At 49.6% G+C, this 20,872-nt stretch overlaps 1 protein-coding gene across 1 annotated transcript in view; it reads left to right on the forward strand.

Moving 5' to 3' along the window:
• The window catches only part of PRODH (proline dehydrogenase 1), a 30,702-nt gene extending 11,539 nt beyond the window's left edge, over positions 1-19,163 (forward strand). Inside the window, exons 3-14 of the mRNA XM_083373267.1 lie at positions 737-771; positions 1,649-1,792; positions 5,180-5,244; positions 8,628-8,744; positions 10,293-10,372; positions 11,230-11,311; positions 13,652-13,744; positions 15,123-15,269; positions 16,421-16,596; positions 16,691-16,789; positions 16,981-17,069; positions 18,597-19,163. Of these exons, the coding sequence (XP_083229393.1) occupies positions 737-771; positions 1,649-1,792; positions 5,180-5,244; positions 8,628-8,744; positions 10,293-10,372; positions 11,230-11,311; positions 13,652-13,744; positions 15,123-15,269; positions 16,421-16,596; positions 16,691-16,789; positions 16,981-17,069; positions 18,597-18,790 (1,321 nt within the window). The 3' untranslated portion in view covers positions 18,791-19,163. The remainder of the gene's footprint in view (positions 1-736; positions 772-1,648; positions 1,793-5,179; positions 5,245-8,627; positions 8,745-10,292; positions 10,373-11,229; positions 11,312-13,651; positions 13,745-15,122; positions 15,270-16,420; positions 16,597-16,690; positions 16,790-16,980; positions 17,070-18,596) is intronic.
• Positions 19,164-20,872: the final 1,709 nt, after the last annotated feature.

Genomic DNA, 20,872 nt, shown 5'->3' on the forward strand with positions numbered 1-20,872 from the left:
GCTTGGAAACCTCTCTCTTTCCCCTCAGCATGGCTGGCTCAGGAATTCTGGGAGCTGAAGTCCACGAGTCACAAAAGAGTCAAGGTTGCCTACCCCTGACCATGGGGATGCTGCAACGGTCATAAGTGTGAAAAATGGTCATAAGTCACTTTTTTCAGTACTGTTGCAACTTACTGTAAGTCAAGAACTAACTCTACTCCCAGGGAGTCCATACAACTTCAAACCTTACTTAGGTGACTGTCGTAAGTCAAGGACTATTTGTAGAAAGCCACCTACACTTTAACCCAGAGGTCCCCAAGCTTTTGGGCACCAGTGACCGGTTCCGTGGAGAGAGGTTTTTCCACGGACCGAAGAGTGCATGGTTTTGTGTGCTTCCTGCATCCCACGGATGGGCCTTTGCTTGTTTGGGCGGACCGGTTGCTGGCATGCCACGGCTCGGTACTGGTCCACGAAACCGGGGGTTGGGGACCCCTGCTGTAACCTTTTCCTTGTTGAGCCACGGCCCTGGAGATTTGACCGCAAGGCCCACAGATTCCGATATTGCCACATGTGCATGTAACTTAGGCTGGAAGACCCTAATCCTAACTCTTGAGGTTGTCTCTGTGCTGCTGTGGACAGCTGTGCCCTCCTTGGCTGGGCTGCGTTCAGTACTTGCAGCGTGAGTGGCTTGGGATGCGTAGCTTGGAGACCCCATGGCAGAAAGTAAAGTTTTCTTCCTTCCTTCCTTCCTTCCCAGCTCCTGCGTCTCTGCCTTTGAGAAGGAGACAGGCAGTAAGTAAAGTTGCTGTGGAATGCGGTGGTCTGTTTGTTTGGGGTCTCCAGCCTGCCCTGGCGGGGGGGAGCTAGCAAAGACTTCGGCCTTGTTGCTTTCCCCCCCTGCAGCCAAGAGGGGCTTTGCAAGGTGCAACGTTTTCTCTCTGGTTGCGTTTGACGCAGGGCTGCTAACCAAGGCGCATACCCAAAGTGGTGGGGGCCCGGCTCTTTTCTGGGGGGGAGGGGGGAGGTAGGTAGGAAGGAATTGTAAATAGTGAATAGCTGCCCTATTTGTTCCTTAGCTCTCCAAAACAGCCAAAGGGCTAAGAGGTTGGCCCGATTCCTTGCGAGGGGCTCTGAAAGCCCCAAATAGCAGTAGCCCTTAGACTTATATACCGCTTCACAGTGCTTTACAGCCCTCTCTTAAGCGGTTTTACAGAGTCAGCCTATTGCCCTCAACAATCTAGGCCCTCATTTTACCAACCTCGGAAGGATGGAAGGCTGAGTCAGCTTTTTGAGCCAGTCAGGATCAAACTGCTGGCAGTTGGCAGAATTAGCCTGCAGTGCTGCATTCTAACCACTGCGTCACCACGGCTCTTATGGATGCTTCTGGTCCAGGCTTGGTCACCGTTTTTGCTCTCTTGTCTTGGCTGACTTTGCCTCACATCATGAATGTAAACAGATTTAGCCCATGTGGGAGACACGTCCCCCTCACCCAAGTCAACCAAGTTAAACCATGATAATCAGCAAGGATGGGCAGCCAGGATTCTTGGTCAAGCCCAGAATTTGAAGCAATTGCTTTGAGAGGAGGGGGCTTGATGGGCTCAGGGTCTAAAGAGGCTGGAGCTTCTGGGGCTAAGGGGGGTGGTCCCTCCCTATTTGCTGTCCTTCCCAGAGCAGAGAGAGAAGCGCTACAGCGTCCACTACAAGTTTGGGGATCGGCGGGATGGCGTCACTGGCGCCCGAACCTACTTCTATGCCGATGAAGCCAAGTGTGACCGGCACATGGAGACGTTCCTGAAATGCATTGAGGCCTCAGGTGAGCAGCCTTCAGGGGTCCCCGTCAGCCTCCCCCAAATCAGAGGTGCTTCCTCCCACGGGGAATACAAAAGGGTGCAGGACACACACACACACTTGCACAACCAGCCTTCCAAGTTGGGATGGGCAAACATGTGGCCCTAGATCAGGGATAGGCAACCATGGCTCTTTTATGACTCGTGGACTTCAACTCCCAGAATAGGAATTCTGGAAGTTGAAGTCCACGAGTCATAAAAAAAAATAAAAGAGCCAAGGTTGCCTACCCCTGCCCTAGATGATGACCTGGGATCAGGCCTACGGGGAGAGATGGGGGGTAGGGTTGGAGTCCAAGCAGCTCTGGGGCTGCCTCCTCCACTTTGGCTGCCCTCCAAAGATGCTGATGTCATGATTCCGATGAATAAGACAAATCAAACAAATTGCAGGCATATTATCTAAAAAGTCTTAGTAATGAAACAAAACATCAGCACTCATGGAGGGATGCCAGAATCTGAAATCTCCTCCCCCCCAAACCCATCATAACACACACACAATCCCCGCCCTTATCTACACGTCATAAATCACATTATCCAATTAGTTTCACATATGAGGTCTCCCATTCTGTACCCGGGCTTCTTATCTTCTCAAAATAGACATTAGAAAAATTCCCTCCTTCAAGATTCAAAATGAAGCAGTTTAAACAAAAGGCTGTCTCTTACATTGTCAGTGCAAAAACATGTCAATGTTTGCAGCATTGACATCCGGCCCCCTTTACAAAAGAACAGATCCCATAATGTAAACAAACACAAGTTAGGAGCTGATTTTTGGTTTGTTGGGGTGTTTCTCATAAATATTCACATTGCTAGATTTCACCCAAATGGCTTCAGACAATGGGTATCCCTTCCACTGTACTAGGTACTGCAATTTTCCCTTAAAGATTCTAGAGTCAAGGATACGTTTCACTTCATAATGGGTCTGGCCCGCTACTATGAGGGGTCCAGGAGCTTTCTTAGGCTCGAAAAGGTTTCAGTAAGCTGCAGTGGAACACCAGGTGAATTTTCCCCAAAGGTCTGGGGAGTTTCAAGTTTACTGTGACCGGGTTGATGATTTTCCCAATGGGGAAAGGCCCCAAGAATTTTGGTCCCAATTTCTTATTGGGTAGTTTAAGGCATAGGTATTTGGTCGACAAATAGACCTTTTCCCCAACTTGGAATGATTTTTGGGGAGCTCTCTTTTTGTCAGCTTGCTTTTTGTAGGTCTCAAAAGTCTTTTTTAAGGCCACCTTTGTATTTTTCCAAACTTCTTCCCAACCCCTCACCCCATGATCAAGATTCTGGGAAGCGGAGGGTAACTGAGGGTGTTCCGGTATGGGGTTGCACGTTTGGGTCCTCCTGCTGCCACCCTTTTTTATTTTTTTTAATTTTAATTCCATTTATATCCCGCCCTTCTCTGAAGACTCAGGGTGGCTTACAACCTTGCTGTTGTCCTCCCACCAGCTCCTGATCTCCAGACTTCTGCACCACCCCCAGCTGTTGCAAGGCTTCTATTAGCTGCGGCAAGCTCAAAGGTTGTTGGCCTTTCACTTGTGGGGGCTTCCCAACCTGTCATTGCTGCAGAATCCCCAGGCTGGGGTCCTCTGTCTCTATGGGTCTGGAGGGCCTGGCAGGGGACTCCTGGGGCTGGCTGGCAGGCAGTCTGATCTGCAGACAGGATTTTCCACTCACTCAGATTCTCAGTGGCTGACGATATGACATCTCCTCCCCATTCTGCTTCTGAGGCCTCTTGCCGCACAGTCTGGCCTCCGTATTCTCTACTGGAGTGGTTCCAGCTTGACGACAAGATAAGCTCAGTTATCTGCTGATGTTTGGAGATCAGCCCAAATTCATCTTCCCACAGAAAACTATTTATTATTTTCTCTTCAGAAGTTTCGCTAGCAATCAGACCTTCTCTTTCCACCTTGAGGATTCTTCCCTGAATCTTTGCCAGCTTATGTCTCTTACCAGAGACAGCGGTGGGAGTTCAGTAGCCCCCTTTGAAAGAAACTAGATTCTGGCATGATGTCATGGTTCCGATGAATAAGACAAATCAAACAAATTGCAGGCATATTATTTATCTAAAAAGTCTTAGTAATGAAACATCGGGATGCCAGAATCTGAACTCTCCTCCCCCCAAACCCATCCTAACATACACACAATCCCCACCCTTATCTACACATCATAAATCACCTTATCCAATTAGTTTCACATGTGAGGTCTCTCCTCCCATTCTGTATGTGGGCTTCTTATCTTCTCAAAATAGACGTTAGAAAAATTCCCTCCTTCAAGATTCAAAGTGAAGCAGTTTAAACAAAAGGCTGTCTCTTACATTGTCAGTGCAAAAACATGTCAATGTTTGCAGCATTGACAGCTGATTCCACCTAGTCACAATTGGGAAAATGTGACCATCCTAGACCAGGCCAAATCCAAAAATGCCAGGGAACTTCTAGAAGCCTGGCCCTCTGACAAATCAGCCATCGATAGACACCCAGACATTAACAAGATCTCTGGACTAGGCCAAAGAGACCCATCAACCAGCAGCAAAGAGAAAAAGACTCCAGCACCTCCCCACCAGAAATCAGCGTCCAGATTGGCGTAGATTAACTCCAAGGTCAACTTTAGACCAACAATCAAGTAAGCAAGACCCCAATCAAGAAACTGCCATAGAGCCCAACCAGAGAATCCCTAAGACCCTCCCACCCACCCACACAGACATGCAAGACACCAGCATATAAGACACCGGGATATTTGCAGGACTGTCTGCTGCCGGGAACGACTTCCCATCGCCCAGTACGCTCACACAGAGAAGGCCTCCTCAGGGTACCGTCGGCTAGACAATGTCGGCTGGCGACCCCCAGGGGGAGGGCCTTCTCTGTGGGAGCGCCAGCCCTGTTGAACCAGCTCCCCCTTGAGCTCCGGATGGCCCCGGATCTCCGGTCCTTTCGCCGCGACCTCAAAACTTTCCTTTTTCATCAGGCTGACCTGGACTGACGACAGGGTTTTTTAAAATGTTTTTTTAATTTTTAATTGTTTAGTTTAACTTATTTATTGGGGCTGTTTATTTAATTTCTTCTAACTTTTGTATTGTTTTTATTGTTGTTAGCCGCCCTGAGTCCTTCGGGAGATAGGGCGGCATATAGCCTTCTTGGCCAACTGGGCTGCTGCTGTTCAGTTCTGCAAGTGGAAGCCGATGTGCCTGGAGGAGGTCTAGATTGAAGGAGTTCAAGAGCCCCCCACCCCCTCTTGGCATCACTCTGGCTCCTGACCTCCCTGCTCCTCAGGGCAGGGTGGCTGAAGTGCTCCTGGGTAGATGCTGGGAGGCTGGTGGTCTTTCCACACTGGAAAGGCCCTGAGGCACTAACGTGGTTGTTTTTCAGGAGGCAGCTCAGAAGACGGTTTCTCTGCCATCAAACTCACAGCGCTGGGCAGGCCGCAGTTCCTGGTAGGTGATTGCCTGGTCTGGATAGGCAGCATTTGGTTAGAAGAGAATAACAAAGAGTTTGAAGGGACCTTGTAGGTCATCTAGTCCAACCCCACTAGCCAAGCTACACCCTACACCATTTCTGACAGATGGGAGCAACTTCTGTTCCATTGGTGGATTGTTCCCACTGTCAGGAAATTTCTCTTTATTTCTAGGTTGAATCCCTCCTTGATCAGTTTCCATCCGTTATTCCTTGTCCGGCCTTCAGAGGATTTGGAAAGTAGGCTGACCCCCTCCTCTCTGTGACAGCCCCTCAAATATTGGAAGACTGCTATCATGTCTCCCCTGGTCCTTCTCTTCACTAGACTAGCCATGGCCAGTTCCTGCAACCGTTCTTCATATGTTTTAGCCTCCAGCCCCCTCATCATCTTTGTTGCTCTTCTCTGCACTTTTTCTAGAGTCTCAACATCTTTTTTATAGTGTGGAGACCAAAACTGGATGCAGTACCTTAGGTGTGGTTTCTTGGCTTCGTACTGACCCATCATTTGTCTCGGGCCCTTGAGGTTAAGACAGATGTTGCAGATGTTGCTCAATTCCCACACAGCCTCTCACTGCTGGCAAAGCCGGCAGTGGGGTCCCCTTGATGAAATAGGGCCGCCTTTCAGGACCCAGGATGTGTGCCTTCTCTGTCATGGCACCTGACCTCTGCAATGAGCTCCTGTGGTCCTCCCAGAAGCCTTAAAGCTGATCTCCCAGGCCTGGTTAGGGTGCTTAGAGCCTCCTTGCTGGGGAATTCTGGGAGTTGAAGTCCACAGGACTTAAAGTTGCCAAGGTTGGGGACCCCAGCTGTACAGTCTGAAGTAGCTTCTGGCTTTGCCGTTTTGTTTAGTTCCCCACTCTATTTATTTTGTTATATCTGAGTTATTTTTACATTGTGGGCCACCCAAATTCAGTCAGGAGACGGGCAGCGGCAAAGCTGAAATTAATAAGTACTTTGCAGTTTGACAACATCTGGAGAACCCTGCACAATACAATCCATTGCAGGGATTGGGTGCAATTTAAAATCTCCTAATTATCTGATATGCCTCAAGCAGCAAGAATGTTAATCTTTGCAGTAAAAATAATCGGGAGTCTTGCAACGCTTTGGCGAGTGACTAATGTGTATTTCCAGAAGCATTTGTTGGTCACAATCCACCATGTGCAGTTCATACATGGGAGGAAGCTGACTCTCATACCCTAAGGCACGTATTATTTTTCAACTGGTGAAATTTCATGTATCTGACTATTTTTTACAAGAGGCACATAAAGTATAAGCAATAGCGCTAGTTTTAAAACCTGAATGCAAAGCAACTGTTAGTAATGAACTCTTCCAAATGAATGTGACATTTGGTGTATGTGACAAGGGTGTCATGATAGCAGTGTTCCAGTATTTGAGGGGCTGCCACAAAGAAGAGTGGGTCAAATTACTCTCCAAAGCACCAGAGAGCAGGACAAGAAACAATGGATGGAAACTGATCAAGGAGAAAAGCAACCTGGAATTAAGGAGAAACTTCCTGACAGTGAGGACAATCAACCAGTGGAACAGCTTGCCACCAGAAATGGTGGGTGCTCCATCACTGGAGGTTTTTAAGAAGAGACTGGACAGTCCCTTGTCTGAGATGGTCTAGGTTCTCCTGCTTGAGCAGGGGGCTGGACTGGATAGAAGACCTCCAAGGTCCCTTCCGGATCTATTCTATTCCATTCTGTGTCCCGAGGGGGCTTACCACTTCAGTTTTCTGATTTCATTTTGAACAGACGTCTTTGTGCGCTCAGAAGGAAACAGCACATGCTCAAATTGGCTTCAGAATGTTTAACCAAACTGTCTCCACATGGAGCCTCTGTCTCCCCTTTGTGAGCTGCCAGAAAGTTCTGGTGCTCGCTGTTGTAAGTAAATCCTAGATCCCCTGGGCAGCCTTTGAAGGTGGTCCTCAGGAGAGAATCTCTGAAGGACAAGCATCTCTAGCCAAGCCCTTCGCATCTTGACATAGATCAGGGGTCTTCAAACTTGGCCCTTTGATGACTTGTGGACTTCAACTCCCAGAATTCCTCAGCCAGCGTGCCATGCTGGCTGAGGAATTCTGGGAGTTGAAGTCCACAAGTCACAAAAGGGCCAAGTTTGAAGACCCCTGATACAGATAGACACCAGCAGGCACTTCCCTCCTGTGAAAAAGCCAGCCCTCCTTGGGGTTTAATTGTTTTAAAGGGTCCGTTTTCCATTGTTGTTTTTTTAATGGTTACTTGACTCTAGGATCCAATTTGCATTTAAAGGTTGGCAGAAAAAAATATCCGCTAACCCTAATTTTGAAGAAATGCCTGCAGGATTCAGTTTTTAGCAGATGGGGTTAAAACAGCTACCGGTATGCATCATAATGGAGCCCCTCAATTTAGAAGCAGCATTTTTAAAAAATAACTTTGCTACTCCAGGACTATAGTTTGTGAAGGCTACTGCCTTTCCTCGTTAACAACTAAACACAGGGTGGATTTGATTTAAATCAAGTCAATTTAATTCATGGCTAGTTATGTGGCAGTAACACAACAAGGTGAGAGACGTGGCGGACAGCTAACAGGTGCTGCCATGATGGATCTGAAATGACAGGTGCTCTTTAAATCTAAGGATTCATTCTTGCTGGTGGTTAGAATCTTTAATATTATTATTTGCAAACAAAATGAAGGTTTTCTATTTAGAATACTAAGCTGCCAGTTTAGTAAAATAGCAATACCAGTACCGACTTTAGGTTAATAGGTTAATCACACATAGTTGGAGAAGTACTCAAATTCTTTTATTTAATTAAAACACTTAGAGCCTGGTACAGATGCATTTCTGTTCAATCAATCACACAGTCTGTAATGTACATAGATTTGCAAAACAATGGGATAAAGGAACATTCCTGAACTTTATGATTTATCTCATGGTCACTGTGAAATTGTGTGAATGTAAATTGCAGTGCACGTTATCTCAGCTTGCAGAGCTTGGATTCATGGAATGAGTTTACCAAAAATGTAAATATTGCGGAGTATACAGCCTCCTGCTACATAACTAAGCTCCATTTCATGCTGAATAAACTAAATTATAAATGTATCTTAAATAGAAAACTAGATAGATTGTTTTTTACTCCAAAAGCATTTTATTAAAATAAATTTGCTAAAAATAAAAAAAATCCAATTGAAATTTTAAAAATCAGGGGGTTTTTTGAAAAAAAATTGATTATTATCCACTTATCCAAGAGGTCTGATCTGCCAGTGCCCATCCAAGGTTTCTGGTCGATTCAAGGGATGCTTCCTGGACTGACCAAACTGTCAGGGATGTCGCGCAGAGGTTTTCACTCGAGAAAAGGGGCGCTCATTCGGTCTCTGCTTGCCTCCAGCTGCAGTTCTCAGAGGTGCTGGTGAAATGGAGAAGCTTCTTCCACCAACTGGCTGCTGAACAGGGCAAGGTGGGCTTGGCAGCTCTGGAAACGAAGCTGGAGGTAGAGAAGCTGCAGGTGAGTTGCTGGCAGGGGTTGACAAAATGGAGTTGGCTAAGGAGATCCGATTCCCACAGTGAGAAAAAAAACACCTTTTGGAAAACAGGTGCTGGGAACAAAGGTGGCTGCAGAGGCACTTTTCCCAAAGACATTTGCCCTAGGCTCTTTCCTGGAAACTGCTCTCCCTTTGTGTTGCCCCATTCCCCCTCCCCCCCCACCACCACCCCACACACACATGCACACATGGAAAGAATTCTACTGGTGTTTATTCAAAATCCCCAACAGGTCCTCAGAAAGCACACCTGTTACACAGGTCCAGATTCCAAGCTCAGCATAGCAAGAGTCCCCAAAGGGGACACACAAATTCCAGGAAAGCAGTTCACAATTCGAACGGGTCAGGATACACGGCAGAAGCACACAAGGCACAGAACTGGGCACGTTGCTCCAGCAGCGCTCAAGTTCTCAAGGGTGGGGGATTAAGTAGGCAATGCCAGTGCAGCCCTTCGTGAAAGGTGAGGTTGCCTCCTCACGAATAGTCTAGCTGACCAGCGTTGTGCCTGTCTCCTCTCTGCTCTACGTGTCCTTGGATTGGAGGAGGTGTGGACTCCACCTCATTGCTAACGGACGGAAGCTGCTCCCGGTCCTGGCCTGGACCTCCTGGCCAACTTGCTCACCTCACTCAGCCTCAACCTGTTGCTCGTCCGATGGACTCAGCTGAGGCTGCTCCATCAGGCTAGCACCCTCCGAGCCCTGATCCTGACCAACACTCAGCTCCGTGCTTTTGTCTGCCGACTCAAACTTGCCCTCCTCTGAATTCGCATCCAGAGACAGGTCCGGGAGCAGATCCATGACACGGCTTCATCTCCTGTAGCTCCTAGCTGCGCAGCCTGGACACACTCAGCTGGCAGATGAGAGCTGGGGAGGGTGCCCTGTGCCAGTAAATGGTACAGAATATTTATATATCAAACACATTAACTGCCCATCTCTCTCACATAGGGGCTCTGGGGGGCTGGATATGCTGAGGTCTGAATAGTCCTTCCTTTCTGACCTTGAAATGGTGCTACAGGGTTCACTGGAGATCAGAAAGCTCCATTCCCAGGCAAAAAAAACCCAGTCTGAACTGACCACAGCAACAGGGTTCCCCAACCTCTAGGCTGTGGACTCATACCAGTCCATGGCCTGTTGGGAATCAGGCCACGCAAACAGCAGGCACGTAAAACTTCTATCTGCACGTGCGTGGAATCTAGTTGCATGTGAGACCCCCCCCACCAATCCGGTTTGTGGAAAAATTGTCTTCCACAAAACTGGTCCCTGGTGCCAGAAAAGTTGGGGACCGCTGCACTACAAGGTGGGGCCCATTCTGGTGAAGTCAGAACAGCTCATTCCAGCATCGGGACGCTTCTGCCAAGATCGGAACAAAGGAGGTTGGTACTGGGAAACCGTGACCTCAGAACGCTGGGCTAGTTTCCATCCCAAACCTGATTCATGCTTGGCACAAGACCCATTTCAAGAATAAGACCTGACTGGGCACTGCAGGACTGAAGTGGCATTTTTTTGTTCTGGCAGGAGGCCCTGGCCAACCTGGGGATTGCCACCAAAGCGGAAAGCCAGCAGTGGTTTGCGGGCGAGAAATTGGGCCTGACGGGGTAAGTTGCCGACTTGAAAAGCTCTGCTGTGTCCCAACTAGGTGGGTTATTCCAGGTCCCTGGGCCAATATGCATGTATTCTCCTGGGTTACTGAAAGCTGAGTGGTGCAGAGAAGAGCAACAAGGATGACGAGGGGACTGGAGGCTAAAACAGGAAGACCGGTTGCAGCAATTGGGTATATCTAGTCTAGTGAAAATAAGAACTAGTGGAGACATGATATCAGAGTTCCAGTATTTGAGGGGCTGTCATGGAAAAGGGGGTCAACCTATCTTCCAAAGCACCAGAAGGCAGGACAAGAAGCAATGGATGGAAACTAACCAAGGAGAGGAGCAACCTAGAACTAAGGAGAGTACAATTAACCAGTGGAACAGCTTGCCTCCAGAAGATGTGGGTGTTCCATCACTGGAGGTTTTCAAGAAGAGACTGGACAGTCACTTGTCCTAGATGGAGTAAGTACCCTGAGCATGGGGGTGGACTGAAAGACCTGCCTTCCAGCCCTGTGATTCTATTGTTCTATTGCTGGTTAATGCAGGATGTTCTTTTTCTCTTCTTATTCCATGAGTCTGTAGATACTTTTCTTTTCCTGTAGAAATGGAAGTTTGAGCAATAAACTAGACAGGTTAACTTCGTGTGACAATGTGAAGTCAGGTGCTTTTAGGAAAGGATGCTGGGCGCTGTTGCAGGAAACAGATGGGAGGCAGAGCAGATTGCGGGGTCTGCAGAAGTCAGCATTTATTCCTAAAATCTCTGACCTATCTAGGCAACACCAGTTCCTCCAGATGAAAATTGGGATGGGGGGAAGCTGCTGTTCTCCACCTTCCCCACTCAACAGAGCTTGACATAAATCTTTTTCCAGGACGGTGGACTTGCTGGATTGGAACAGTTTGATCGATGCCCGGATGGAAATTTCCAAACTCCTGCTTGTTCCAAACCTGAAGGTAAACGCCAGACTTGCAAGGAAGTTCTTGGTTGTGATGGAGATGAGGGTGTAGCAGTTTTTAGGATATCTTCGGGATCTACATTTGAACCACACGTTTCTTGGTTTAGGACTGTGGCAACTTGGAAGGTGCGTGACTTCAACTCCCAGAATACTCCAGCCAGCCTAGCCTTAAAGTTGCCGCGGTTGAGAAACACTGGCTTAGCGAGCTGCTGCTTAAAAATTCTCCCAAATATAGAAGCTGATGCTAGTCCTCAGTGAGTTGCCTGCCTCTCCCCCCTCCCCCAGTAAATGTCAGGGCTGCAAAACTCTGTAGAGGAACATCCATTCGTTTAACAAGATCTACGAGCAATTAGGATTGGTGCTTTATGTATTTTTAAAATTTATTAAATGTACTTGCCACCCATCTGATATCAAGCAACTCTTCGCACTCCGTGCAGTGTGCAATCTCTCCTCTGCAGCTAAGTGAGGAGCAGGCTGGGGTCTTCTCGTCCTCTTGTTCTGAACCAGCTGCAGAAAAGCCATCTTCAGCCAGGCTGGCCAGCTTAAATAAGTCAGGAATGGCTCTTCGAGCTGATTCTGGAAGAAGATCGTGGAAAGCAATGATAAAGGAACAGGATCTTCTTTGGCTGGCAGTTGGGAGCATCTGTGGCTTCTCTAGCCTCCCTTCCTTCCTTCCTTCCTCCCCCCCCCCCGCCCCCCATTCAGAGTCACCGTTGCAACGATAAGCCTGTTTTAGACATTGGGAGACGACCTACATTTGCTGATCCTTCCGTGGCTCTTTTTGTGCTCAGACAGGTGCACCGTGATGGCCATTTGGGAGAGCAGAGTCTTTCCCCTGGGGAGCAAGCCCACCATCCCCCTCTGGGCTGCAAGGACATGGCAGGCTCTGCAAGGCCCTGTTGGCTTTTATTATAGCTGTGCAAAAATTAGACCTCGGTTTGGACAAATAAGGCAGGCCCATCAAAGCAGTTCCAGGCATCGGACATTTGCTTGCAGAGGTGTGCAGTCCTGCTCACTTACACACACACACATACACACACAATGGTGTTTTAGTGCAGAGGCCCCCAACCTTTTGGGCACCGGGGACCAGTTCTGTGGAGAGAGGTTTTCTGTGGCCCAGAGGGGGTCTGGTTTTGTGTGCTGCCTGCATCTCGCGGATGGGGCTTTGCTTATTTATGCAGACCAGTTGCTGGCATGCCACAGGTCGGTACTGTCCATGGACCGGGGGTTGGGGACCCCTGGTTTAGTGGGTTTATTAATATCCCCAACAATTCACCAAAACCTCAGAACTGCCCCAATTAAGTCCAGCCACAAGCAGGCCAATGCTAGTCCACAGAGCAATGGCCAATGAGTCCACAAGGCACTTGAAAGTTTCCCAAACAAGATAAACCCACCAGGCAAAATTAAATCCACAATAAAAGAGGGTTCTTGAGGCAAGAGAAGTCCAGAGTTCACAAGGGACGATCCAAGTCAAGGCACAGTGTCAATTCCAAAGCAAGGCAGGAATCACAACCACCAGGAAACACACAGCTAGGGAATGAACACATTGTTCCCAGCATCGGCGCCATCTGTCTGCTGTGTTAAATAGCCAGCTTCTGGTGCAGCCGATCAAGAAGGGCAAGGCTTTCTCCCAGTGAGTAATCTGACTGACCTTCTCTGCACCTGCCTTTTCTCTGCCCTACGGTTCTGGGATCAGGTGCAGAGGGCTGTTCCTCCTCCTCATCCACCATCCCCCCCTGACTGGCTGCATCTGCACGCTTTCCCCACCTGAAGCCTCAGGCCTGTCCTTATGTGCCAGGAACTGGTTCATCCTCCAAGCTGACATCTGGAGAGGAATGTGGGGAAGCATCCAGTGGAATCATCCCAGAGGGGCACAAAGCAACTCCAGACCCCCAGATTGGCCCGGCTCCCTTTAGGGCAGGGGTGTCAAACTCAATTTCATTGAGGGCCGCATCAGCATTGCGGTTGCCCTCAGGGGGCCGGGTGGGTGTGGCCAGGGTGGGCGTGGCCTACTGGGTGGGCGTGGCCAGCTCTACATCGTTCACATCAAGGGTGCCTATGGGGGTCTGGGCAGGAGTGGGACAGATCTGAGGGTCTCTGGCAGGAGGAGGGTCTCTGGGCCAGGGCCAAGGCAGTGGGGGCCGTTCCCTCCCTGTTTCCAGGATGGCTTTGCGGGCCACATGAAACCACTTCGCGGGCCGGATCCGGCCCCCGGGCCTTGTGTTTTGACATGTCTGCTTTAGGGACTCAAAACTAGCAGCTGCAATGTTGAAATGTCCTCAAGCTCCATTTTTTATGTCTGCAAATACTTCCTAATCTCATCTCTCAACCCTATCAGACAGGCCAGCTTGAGCCGCTCCTTTCTCGCTTCACCCAGGAAGAGGAGAGGCAGATGAAACGTATGTTGCAGCGCATGGATGTCCTGGCCAAGGTGAGACCCCCACCTTTCTGCTTTGGGGAGCCACGGAGGCCACAGCAGCAGCAGACAAGCTGCTCAAAGCATCTCAGAGGGGTCACAGAGGGGAGACAAATCCCCTGGCTTGGAACCAACGACATGGTTCTCTCTGCCTTCTGCCAGCAGCCTGGAGGGGATGTGGGGGGGGTGCCTTTCTCTGCTTTAGCAGCTCCCCCTTCCTCCTTCCTCCCCCCCACATCAAGCCTCTTGTCTCTGCTGGATCGAGTGGGTTGCTGATTTTGCTTTCAGTGCAAGCAGCCCAGTGGTTTGGCTTCAGTCCCAGGGAAGTGAACAGCAAGGGCTGCAAGGCCACTTTGAGGGTTGATCAAAGAGGAGAAACTGTAGGAGAAATGGCAGAGCAAAATTAGGGGGGAAAAAACCCCACTATTTCCTAGGAGTCCCCGTTAAAAGTATGTGGCCGTCTTTATTGGTATTATTTTTTTCAAAGCGTTGGTTTTTAGGTTAGTGCATTCAGTGGGCACGCAGGTTAATCGGAATAGAGCTGGAAAGGGCCTTGGGGGTCTTTTAGTCTGCCCCCCTGCTCAAGCAGGAGACCCTGTACCAGGGTTAGGCAACCTCGGCTCTTTTATGACTCATGGACTTCAACTCAGCTATGCTGACTCAGGAATTCTGGGAGTTGAAGTCCATGAGTCATAAAAGAGCCGAGGTTGCCTTGTTGTTGTTAGTTGCGAAGTCGTGTCCGACCCATTGCGACCCTATGGACAATGTTCCTCCAGGCTTTCCTGTCCTCTACGAGGTTGCCTACCCCTGCCCTAGACCATTTCAGACAGGTGATTGTCCAGTCTCTTCTTAAAAACCTCCAGTGATGGAGCGCCCACAATTTCTGGTGGCAAGCTGTTCCACTGGTTGATTGTCCTCACTGTCAGGAAGTTTCTCCTCAATTCCAGGTTGCTTCTCCCCTTGATCAGTTTCCAACCATTGTTTCTCGTCCTTCCCTCTGGTGCTTTGGAGAATAACGTGACCCCCTCTTCCTTGTGGCAGCCCCTCAGATACTAAAATACTGCTATCATGTCACCCCTAGTTTTTATTTTCTTCAGACTAGCCAAACCCAAGTCCTGCAGCTGTTCTTTGTATTTTTTAGCCTCCAGCCTCCTAATCATCCTAGTTGCTCTTCTCTGCACTCTTTCCAGAGTGGTAACCAAAACTGGATGCAGTGTTCCAGGTGTGGCCTTAATAAGGCTATATAAAGCAGTACTAATACTTCACGAGATTTTGATTCTGTGCCTCTGTTTATACAACCCAGGATTGCATTAGCTTTTCTGGCTGCTGCCGCACACGGCTGGCTCATGTTTAAGGGATTTCACCATTAATCGTTTACTCTCTTACTCTTTAGAAAGCTGTCGGGGTGGGTGTAAGGTTGATGGTGGACGCAGAACTGACCTACTTCCAGCCAGCCATCAGCCGCCTCACCCTGGAGATGCAGCGCCGATTCAACCAGGAGAGACCAGCCATCTTCAACACGTACCAGTGCTACCTGAAGGTGGGATTTCCTGGTGGTCTCCTACCCAAGTATTGATCAGGTCCAACCTGGCTTGCTTACAGGCCCCCGAAGTGGTCCTTGGGCTGCCCCTCATGGACACATTGGCTAAAACAGCTGAACTAGACAGGTGGCAGTAATGGACGACCGGAATGCTGAAGGAACAAAGACCCCAGCTATATTGATGGTTGAATTTATTTATAAGGAATTCTAACTGGCCTTTTTTAACTAAACTCAATCAGGTTATTTAACATTTTCATTGGGATCTGCAGAATACAAAGATACCCATCCTTTATTATCCCCTAAAACAGGGGTGTCAAACTCAATTTCACTGAGGGCCGCATCAGCATTGCGGTTGCCCTCAGGGGGCCGGGTGGGTATGGCCAGGGTGGGCGTGGCCTACTGGGTGGGCGTGGCTAGAGTGCGTATGGCCTACTGGGTGGGCGTGGCCAGCTCTACATCGTTGGCATCAAGGGTGCCTATGGGGGCCTGGGCAGGAGTGGGACAGATCTGAGGGTCTCTGGCAGAAGGAGGGTCTCTGGGCCAGGGCCAAGGCAGTGGGGGCCGTTCCCTCACTGTTTCCAGGATGGCTTCGCGGGACGCATGAAACCACTTCGCGGGCCGGATCCGGCCCCCGGGCCTTGTGTTTGACATGTCTGCCCTAAAAGGTCTTTCCTAGTTGCCCCTTACCACCAAATATCGGGCTAAGTAGATGATGCTGGAATAGAGCAGAGTGGAGAGGATCTTCATGGACTAATATAAAACGTAGTAATTTTTATAAAGGAGCAGATCTGAAGGTCTTTGGATTGTAAGTGCCAGGAGAATCGTGTTTTGCCTTGAAAACCTTCAAGATACAATTGAAGACCCATTTCTGGCCCAGCGGATTCTCAGTCTCCTTCCTTCCTTCCTACTTCCTTCGGGAGAAGGGCGGTATAGAAATCAAATTATTAAATTAAATTAAATTACTCCTCTTGTTCCTGTAACTCCCCCTTTTCTTCCCCCTCCTCCTCCTGTTCCTCTCCTTCTCCTGTTCTTCTTCCTCCTTCCTCCTCTTCTTCTCTTCCTCCTCCTGTTCATCCTCCTCCTCCTCCTGTTCCTTGTCCCCCTCTTCCTCCTCCCACTCCCTCTCTCTCCACTTCCATCCCTCCAAACAGGAGGCCTACGATAACGTGACCATCGACGTAGAGCTTTCGCGCCGAGAAGGCTGGCATTTTGGGGCCAAGCTGGTGAGGGGCGCATACATGGAGCAGGAGCGAAGTCGGGCAGCCGAAGTGGGCTACGAGGATCCCATCAACCCGACCTATGAAAAGACGAGCGAGATGTACCACAGGTGGGGAAGAAGGGGGTTCTGGGCTCTGAGGCTCTTGGGGGGGGAGAAGGACACCTGGGAGGTCAGCTGACACCTTCGTCCGTCTTCCCTGCAGATGCCTGGACTACATCTTGGAGGAGATCCGGCACAGCCGGAAGGCCAACGTGATGGTGGCTTCTCACAATACAGACACAGTCAAGTTCACCCTTGGCAGGTACTGGTTAACGTGAGGCCCAAAGAGGAGGGCTCCTTCTGGCATTCTCAGCCAAGGCCCTCTTGCCCTGGAGACACTGCAAGATGGAGTCTGCCCATCTGGAAGGAGGGGTGGGGAAGACTCATTCTAGGACCAGGTGGAAGAGCATGTGTAGCTTGTCTTCTGAAACTCTTTGTCTTCTTTTGCTGCAGGATGGCAGATCTTGGCATCCACCCTTCGGAAAACAAGATCTACTTTGGGCAGCTCCTGGGCATGTGTGACCAAATCACCTTCCCTCTTGGTAAGGCGGGCCTTCAGTGACAGTGATACGACTTTTGGCCAATGGGGGGAGGGGGTTGTCACTTGCGCCACTGGCTGCACTTTTGATTGGAACACCGCAGTCTTCCAAGAAGCTCAGGCACGGAACCAGGGTGGACTTACCTTGGTTAACCCTCCCTCCCTCCCTGCCTGCCTGCCTTCAGATTTCCATTCCTTCTTTTTCCCAACCTGCCTCTCCTTCCTTCCTTCCTTCCTTCCTTCCTTCCTTCCTTCCTTCCTTCCTTTTCCTAACCTGTCTTCCTTCCTTCCTCCCTCTCTCCCTCCCTCAAATCCATTCAACCTATTTTCTTTTTCCTTCCTTCTTTCCTCCCTCCCCCATCCATTCAAACTTCCTTCCTTCCTTCCTTCCTTCCTTCCTTCCTTCCTTCCTTCCTTCCTTCCTTCCTTCCTTCCTTCCTTCCCCAAATTGCACTTCTCTGATCTCCTGCCAAAATTAGGGAGGACTTGCAAACAGGATGGCCCTAAACTAAACCCTAACCCTCCAAAAGGGAGTCCTGGATCTACGACCACAGCTGAGCCAAGAATTTATGTTACTGAGAAATTTGCTGAGTCAGTTTTTTTCCCCCGTTTCACGACCTTCCTTGCCACAGTTGTTAAGTGAATCTCTACAGCTGCTAAATTAGTAACACGGTTGTTAGGCGAATTCGGCTTCCCCATGCACTTTGCTGGTGAGAAGGTCGCCAAAGGGGATCACGTGACGCGCGGGGGTATCCCGCGACAGTCGGAAGTGCAAAAAAAATGGCCCCTACTCACTTTTTCCCAGTGCCGTTGCAACTTGGGATATCGTACGTTGACTACGGGTCTTTCAGATCAGGGACCGAAGAAAGTGTGGCCCAGAGGCTGCCACCATCCCCTCCCACCCCTCCCTCTCTCACACACACACACACACACTGCCTTTGTGTGTCTTCCCAGTATGTGGTGGGGGGAGGGGAGAGAGAAAGCTTTGTAAAAGGGCAAAGGGGAAGTGTTACGTTTTGCAGAGCCCTAAGAAGCCCTTTTTTCGCCCCTCCAAATGCAACGGGCCCAATTATGTTCCCTTTTCTGAGTTAATGCTTAACACGGAGGAGCAGAACTGCGCTAGTCAACAGTGGCCAAGAATTAGGAGGAGTCTGGTAGCACCTTTTCTGACAAATATTTTATTAAAAGGCATCAGCTTTTGGTGGCTCCTTTTTCTAAGGTGTAATTAATTCATCGCAAAAGGTGCTACCAGATTCTTGATTTTAGCGTGGCTCTTTGTGCGTGAAAAACACCGGTGACTATTTTCCCCACCACAACAGCCCTGTGGAGCGAGTCGGGCTGAGAGTGACTGGCTTAAGGTCAGCCAGCTGGCTTACACGGCTCGGGCGGGACTAGAACTCCCCGTCTCCCACTTTTTAGCCTGGTGCTTTAACCACCGAAGCAAACTGGCTTGCAACGTCGATTTTCGGGGTGGGGAGGCTGAGTTGAGAAGGTGCAACCAATGGGCCTCTGGCTTTCCTCCTCTGTCCAGGTCAAGCTGGGTTCCCCGTGTACAAATACGTCCCCTACGGCTCCGTGAAGGAGGTCCTGCCTTACCTGTCCAGGAGAGCCCAGGAGAATCGGGGCCTCCTGGTGCGAGCAGCGGAGGAGCAGCAGCTACTCTGGACTGAGCTGAAGAGGCGCATGTTTGCGGGGACCCTCTTCAGTGCACCGAGCCCCCCTTAAGCAGTTCTCCCCAGCTGCCTCGACACGGGGGGCTGCTTGGACAGAGGCCCCAGTCGGACCAAGTCGTGGACGCTTCCTTGCTGGCTGACCAGATCCTGTCTCACCTGTTGCCAGGGTGGCAGAGCTTCTCGGGACCTGGGTGCTGGCAACAGAAGCCCCTAGTGTAGCAGCTACCCCCAGCATCATGCGCCTTTGTGGCACCTGCCCGTTGCCATCCCCCAGATTTGACACCGGGTACTCCGGGCTACCGAGTGACAGGGCTCAGAAAGGCCTTCTCCAGCTGCCCTTCGTCGCCTGTTTGCTCTTCCGCTTCTTCTCCGTGGTGAAAATGGTCGCACCAATAAAATTCTTGGCAGCAACTGCTTGAGTGACAGCCGGCTTGCAAAAGAGCCTTTTCCCAGGGCAGCCTCTGAACCTCCGGTTGGTCTCTGGGCGAGATCGCCCTCCTCCTCTCGCAAAACTGCCCTCTTTCTAGCCACAGTTTATTAGCTAATCAAGCAGAGAGGGTTTGCGGGGACTTGGGAAAGGAGTAATTATCAGAAGCCAGCATGGGTTTGTTAAAAACAAGTTGCGCCAGACAAATCTTAGTTTGCTTGGATAACCTAGCTAGATTATGGTCGAAGAGAATGCTGTGGATTCATTGTGCCCAGACTTCAATAAGGCTTTTTTGGGGGGGGAAGCGGACACATCCTCCTTGAATAACTGGAAGAATGTAGGATTGAGGGATTTACAGCAGCCTGAGCTACTGCACCAGCACATGGTCCTTAAGGAGCCCATGTCCAAAAGGAGGAGAGGCACAAGGGGTACCTGGGGTTTCCAACCTGGACCAAGACTCTTCAATATCTTCATAAATGTCCAAGATGAGGAAGAGAGGTGTACTCACAATGTTTGTAGATGACACAAACCTTGGGAGGGGGGGTTGTTAACATGCCAGAATACGAGCTCAAGATTAAAAAGATCTACAGAGACTTGAACACTGGGCCCTGTCTAGTAACATGTTCAGCGGTGAGACATTTTGGCAAGAAAAACCCAGATGCACAGGTACAAAATAGATCGCTGGGTTAGCAGTCGTATTTGCAAGGATCTGGTGTTCTTGTAGACCACAGATTTTGCATGACTCAACATCTGGCCACAGCTGCTAACAGCACCAGTGCAATAGAGGTAGAGACTAGATCGGGTAGGCAACCTCGGCTCTTTCATGACTCATGGACTTCAACTCCCAGAATTCCTGAGTGAGCATAGCTGACTCAGGAATTCTGGGAGTTGAAGTCCATGAGTCAGAAAAGAGCCGAGGTTGCCGACCCCTGGACTAGATCATAGGAAGTGAGAGCGCCACTGTATGCTGCGCTATTTGAAACACACACAATATCTTCTTCAGTTCCAGTCACCACAATACAAAAAGGAGGCCAAGGACTTGGAAAGGGGGCAGAGAAGACCAGCAAAGAGGCTTGAAGGCCTAGTCTTGTGAAAAATGGGTTAAAGGAACTGAGCATTGTTTAGCCTAAAAAAGAGGAGGCTGGCCGGGCATGTTAGGTTTCCAGTCTTGAAGGGATGACCCAGGGAAGGGGATGAATTTATGCTCTAGTGTGTTCAAGGGAAGGATAAGAAGCAAGGAATGGAAACTTTTCAGAGTATTATCCAAGTTCAAGGAGGAATTTCCTGGCTGTTGGGAATTATTAAGCAGTGGAAGAGTTTGCCTTCTGGAGTCCCGGGGTCTCCATCCCTGGGGAAGTGTTCAAAGAAAGGACAATTGGTCTGAGCTAGTTGGAGGAGTCCCACTCTAAAGGTGGCCTGAAGGCCCCCAGCTTCCTCCCAACTATAGGGCTTTGTGATTGGATCCTCTTCTCACACTTTTTGGTCAAATCATGATCAAACATTGTTCTGTGTTCTATTCCTAAGTCTAAGGAGGCATCTCCCAACCATGGGAGTTCTTCAGCAGCGGATTTCCTCCTGGACTTGGGAGGCTTCATCTGTGGAGGCTCCAAGAAAACATTGGATGGCCATTTGTCTGGGATACTCTGACGATTCCTGCCCTGGGCAGAAGAATGGACTAGAAGACTTCTAAGGACTCTACCAACCCCA

The sequence above is a fragment of the Vipera ursinii genome, assembly GCF_947247035.1.
Source record: "Vipera ursinii genome assembly, chromosome: 14".
Taxonomy (NCBI): domain Eukaryota; kingdom Metazoa; phylum Chordata; class Lepidosauria; order Squamata; family Viperidae; genus Vipera; species Vipera ursinii.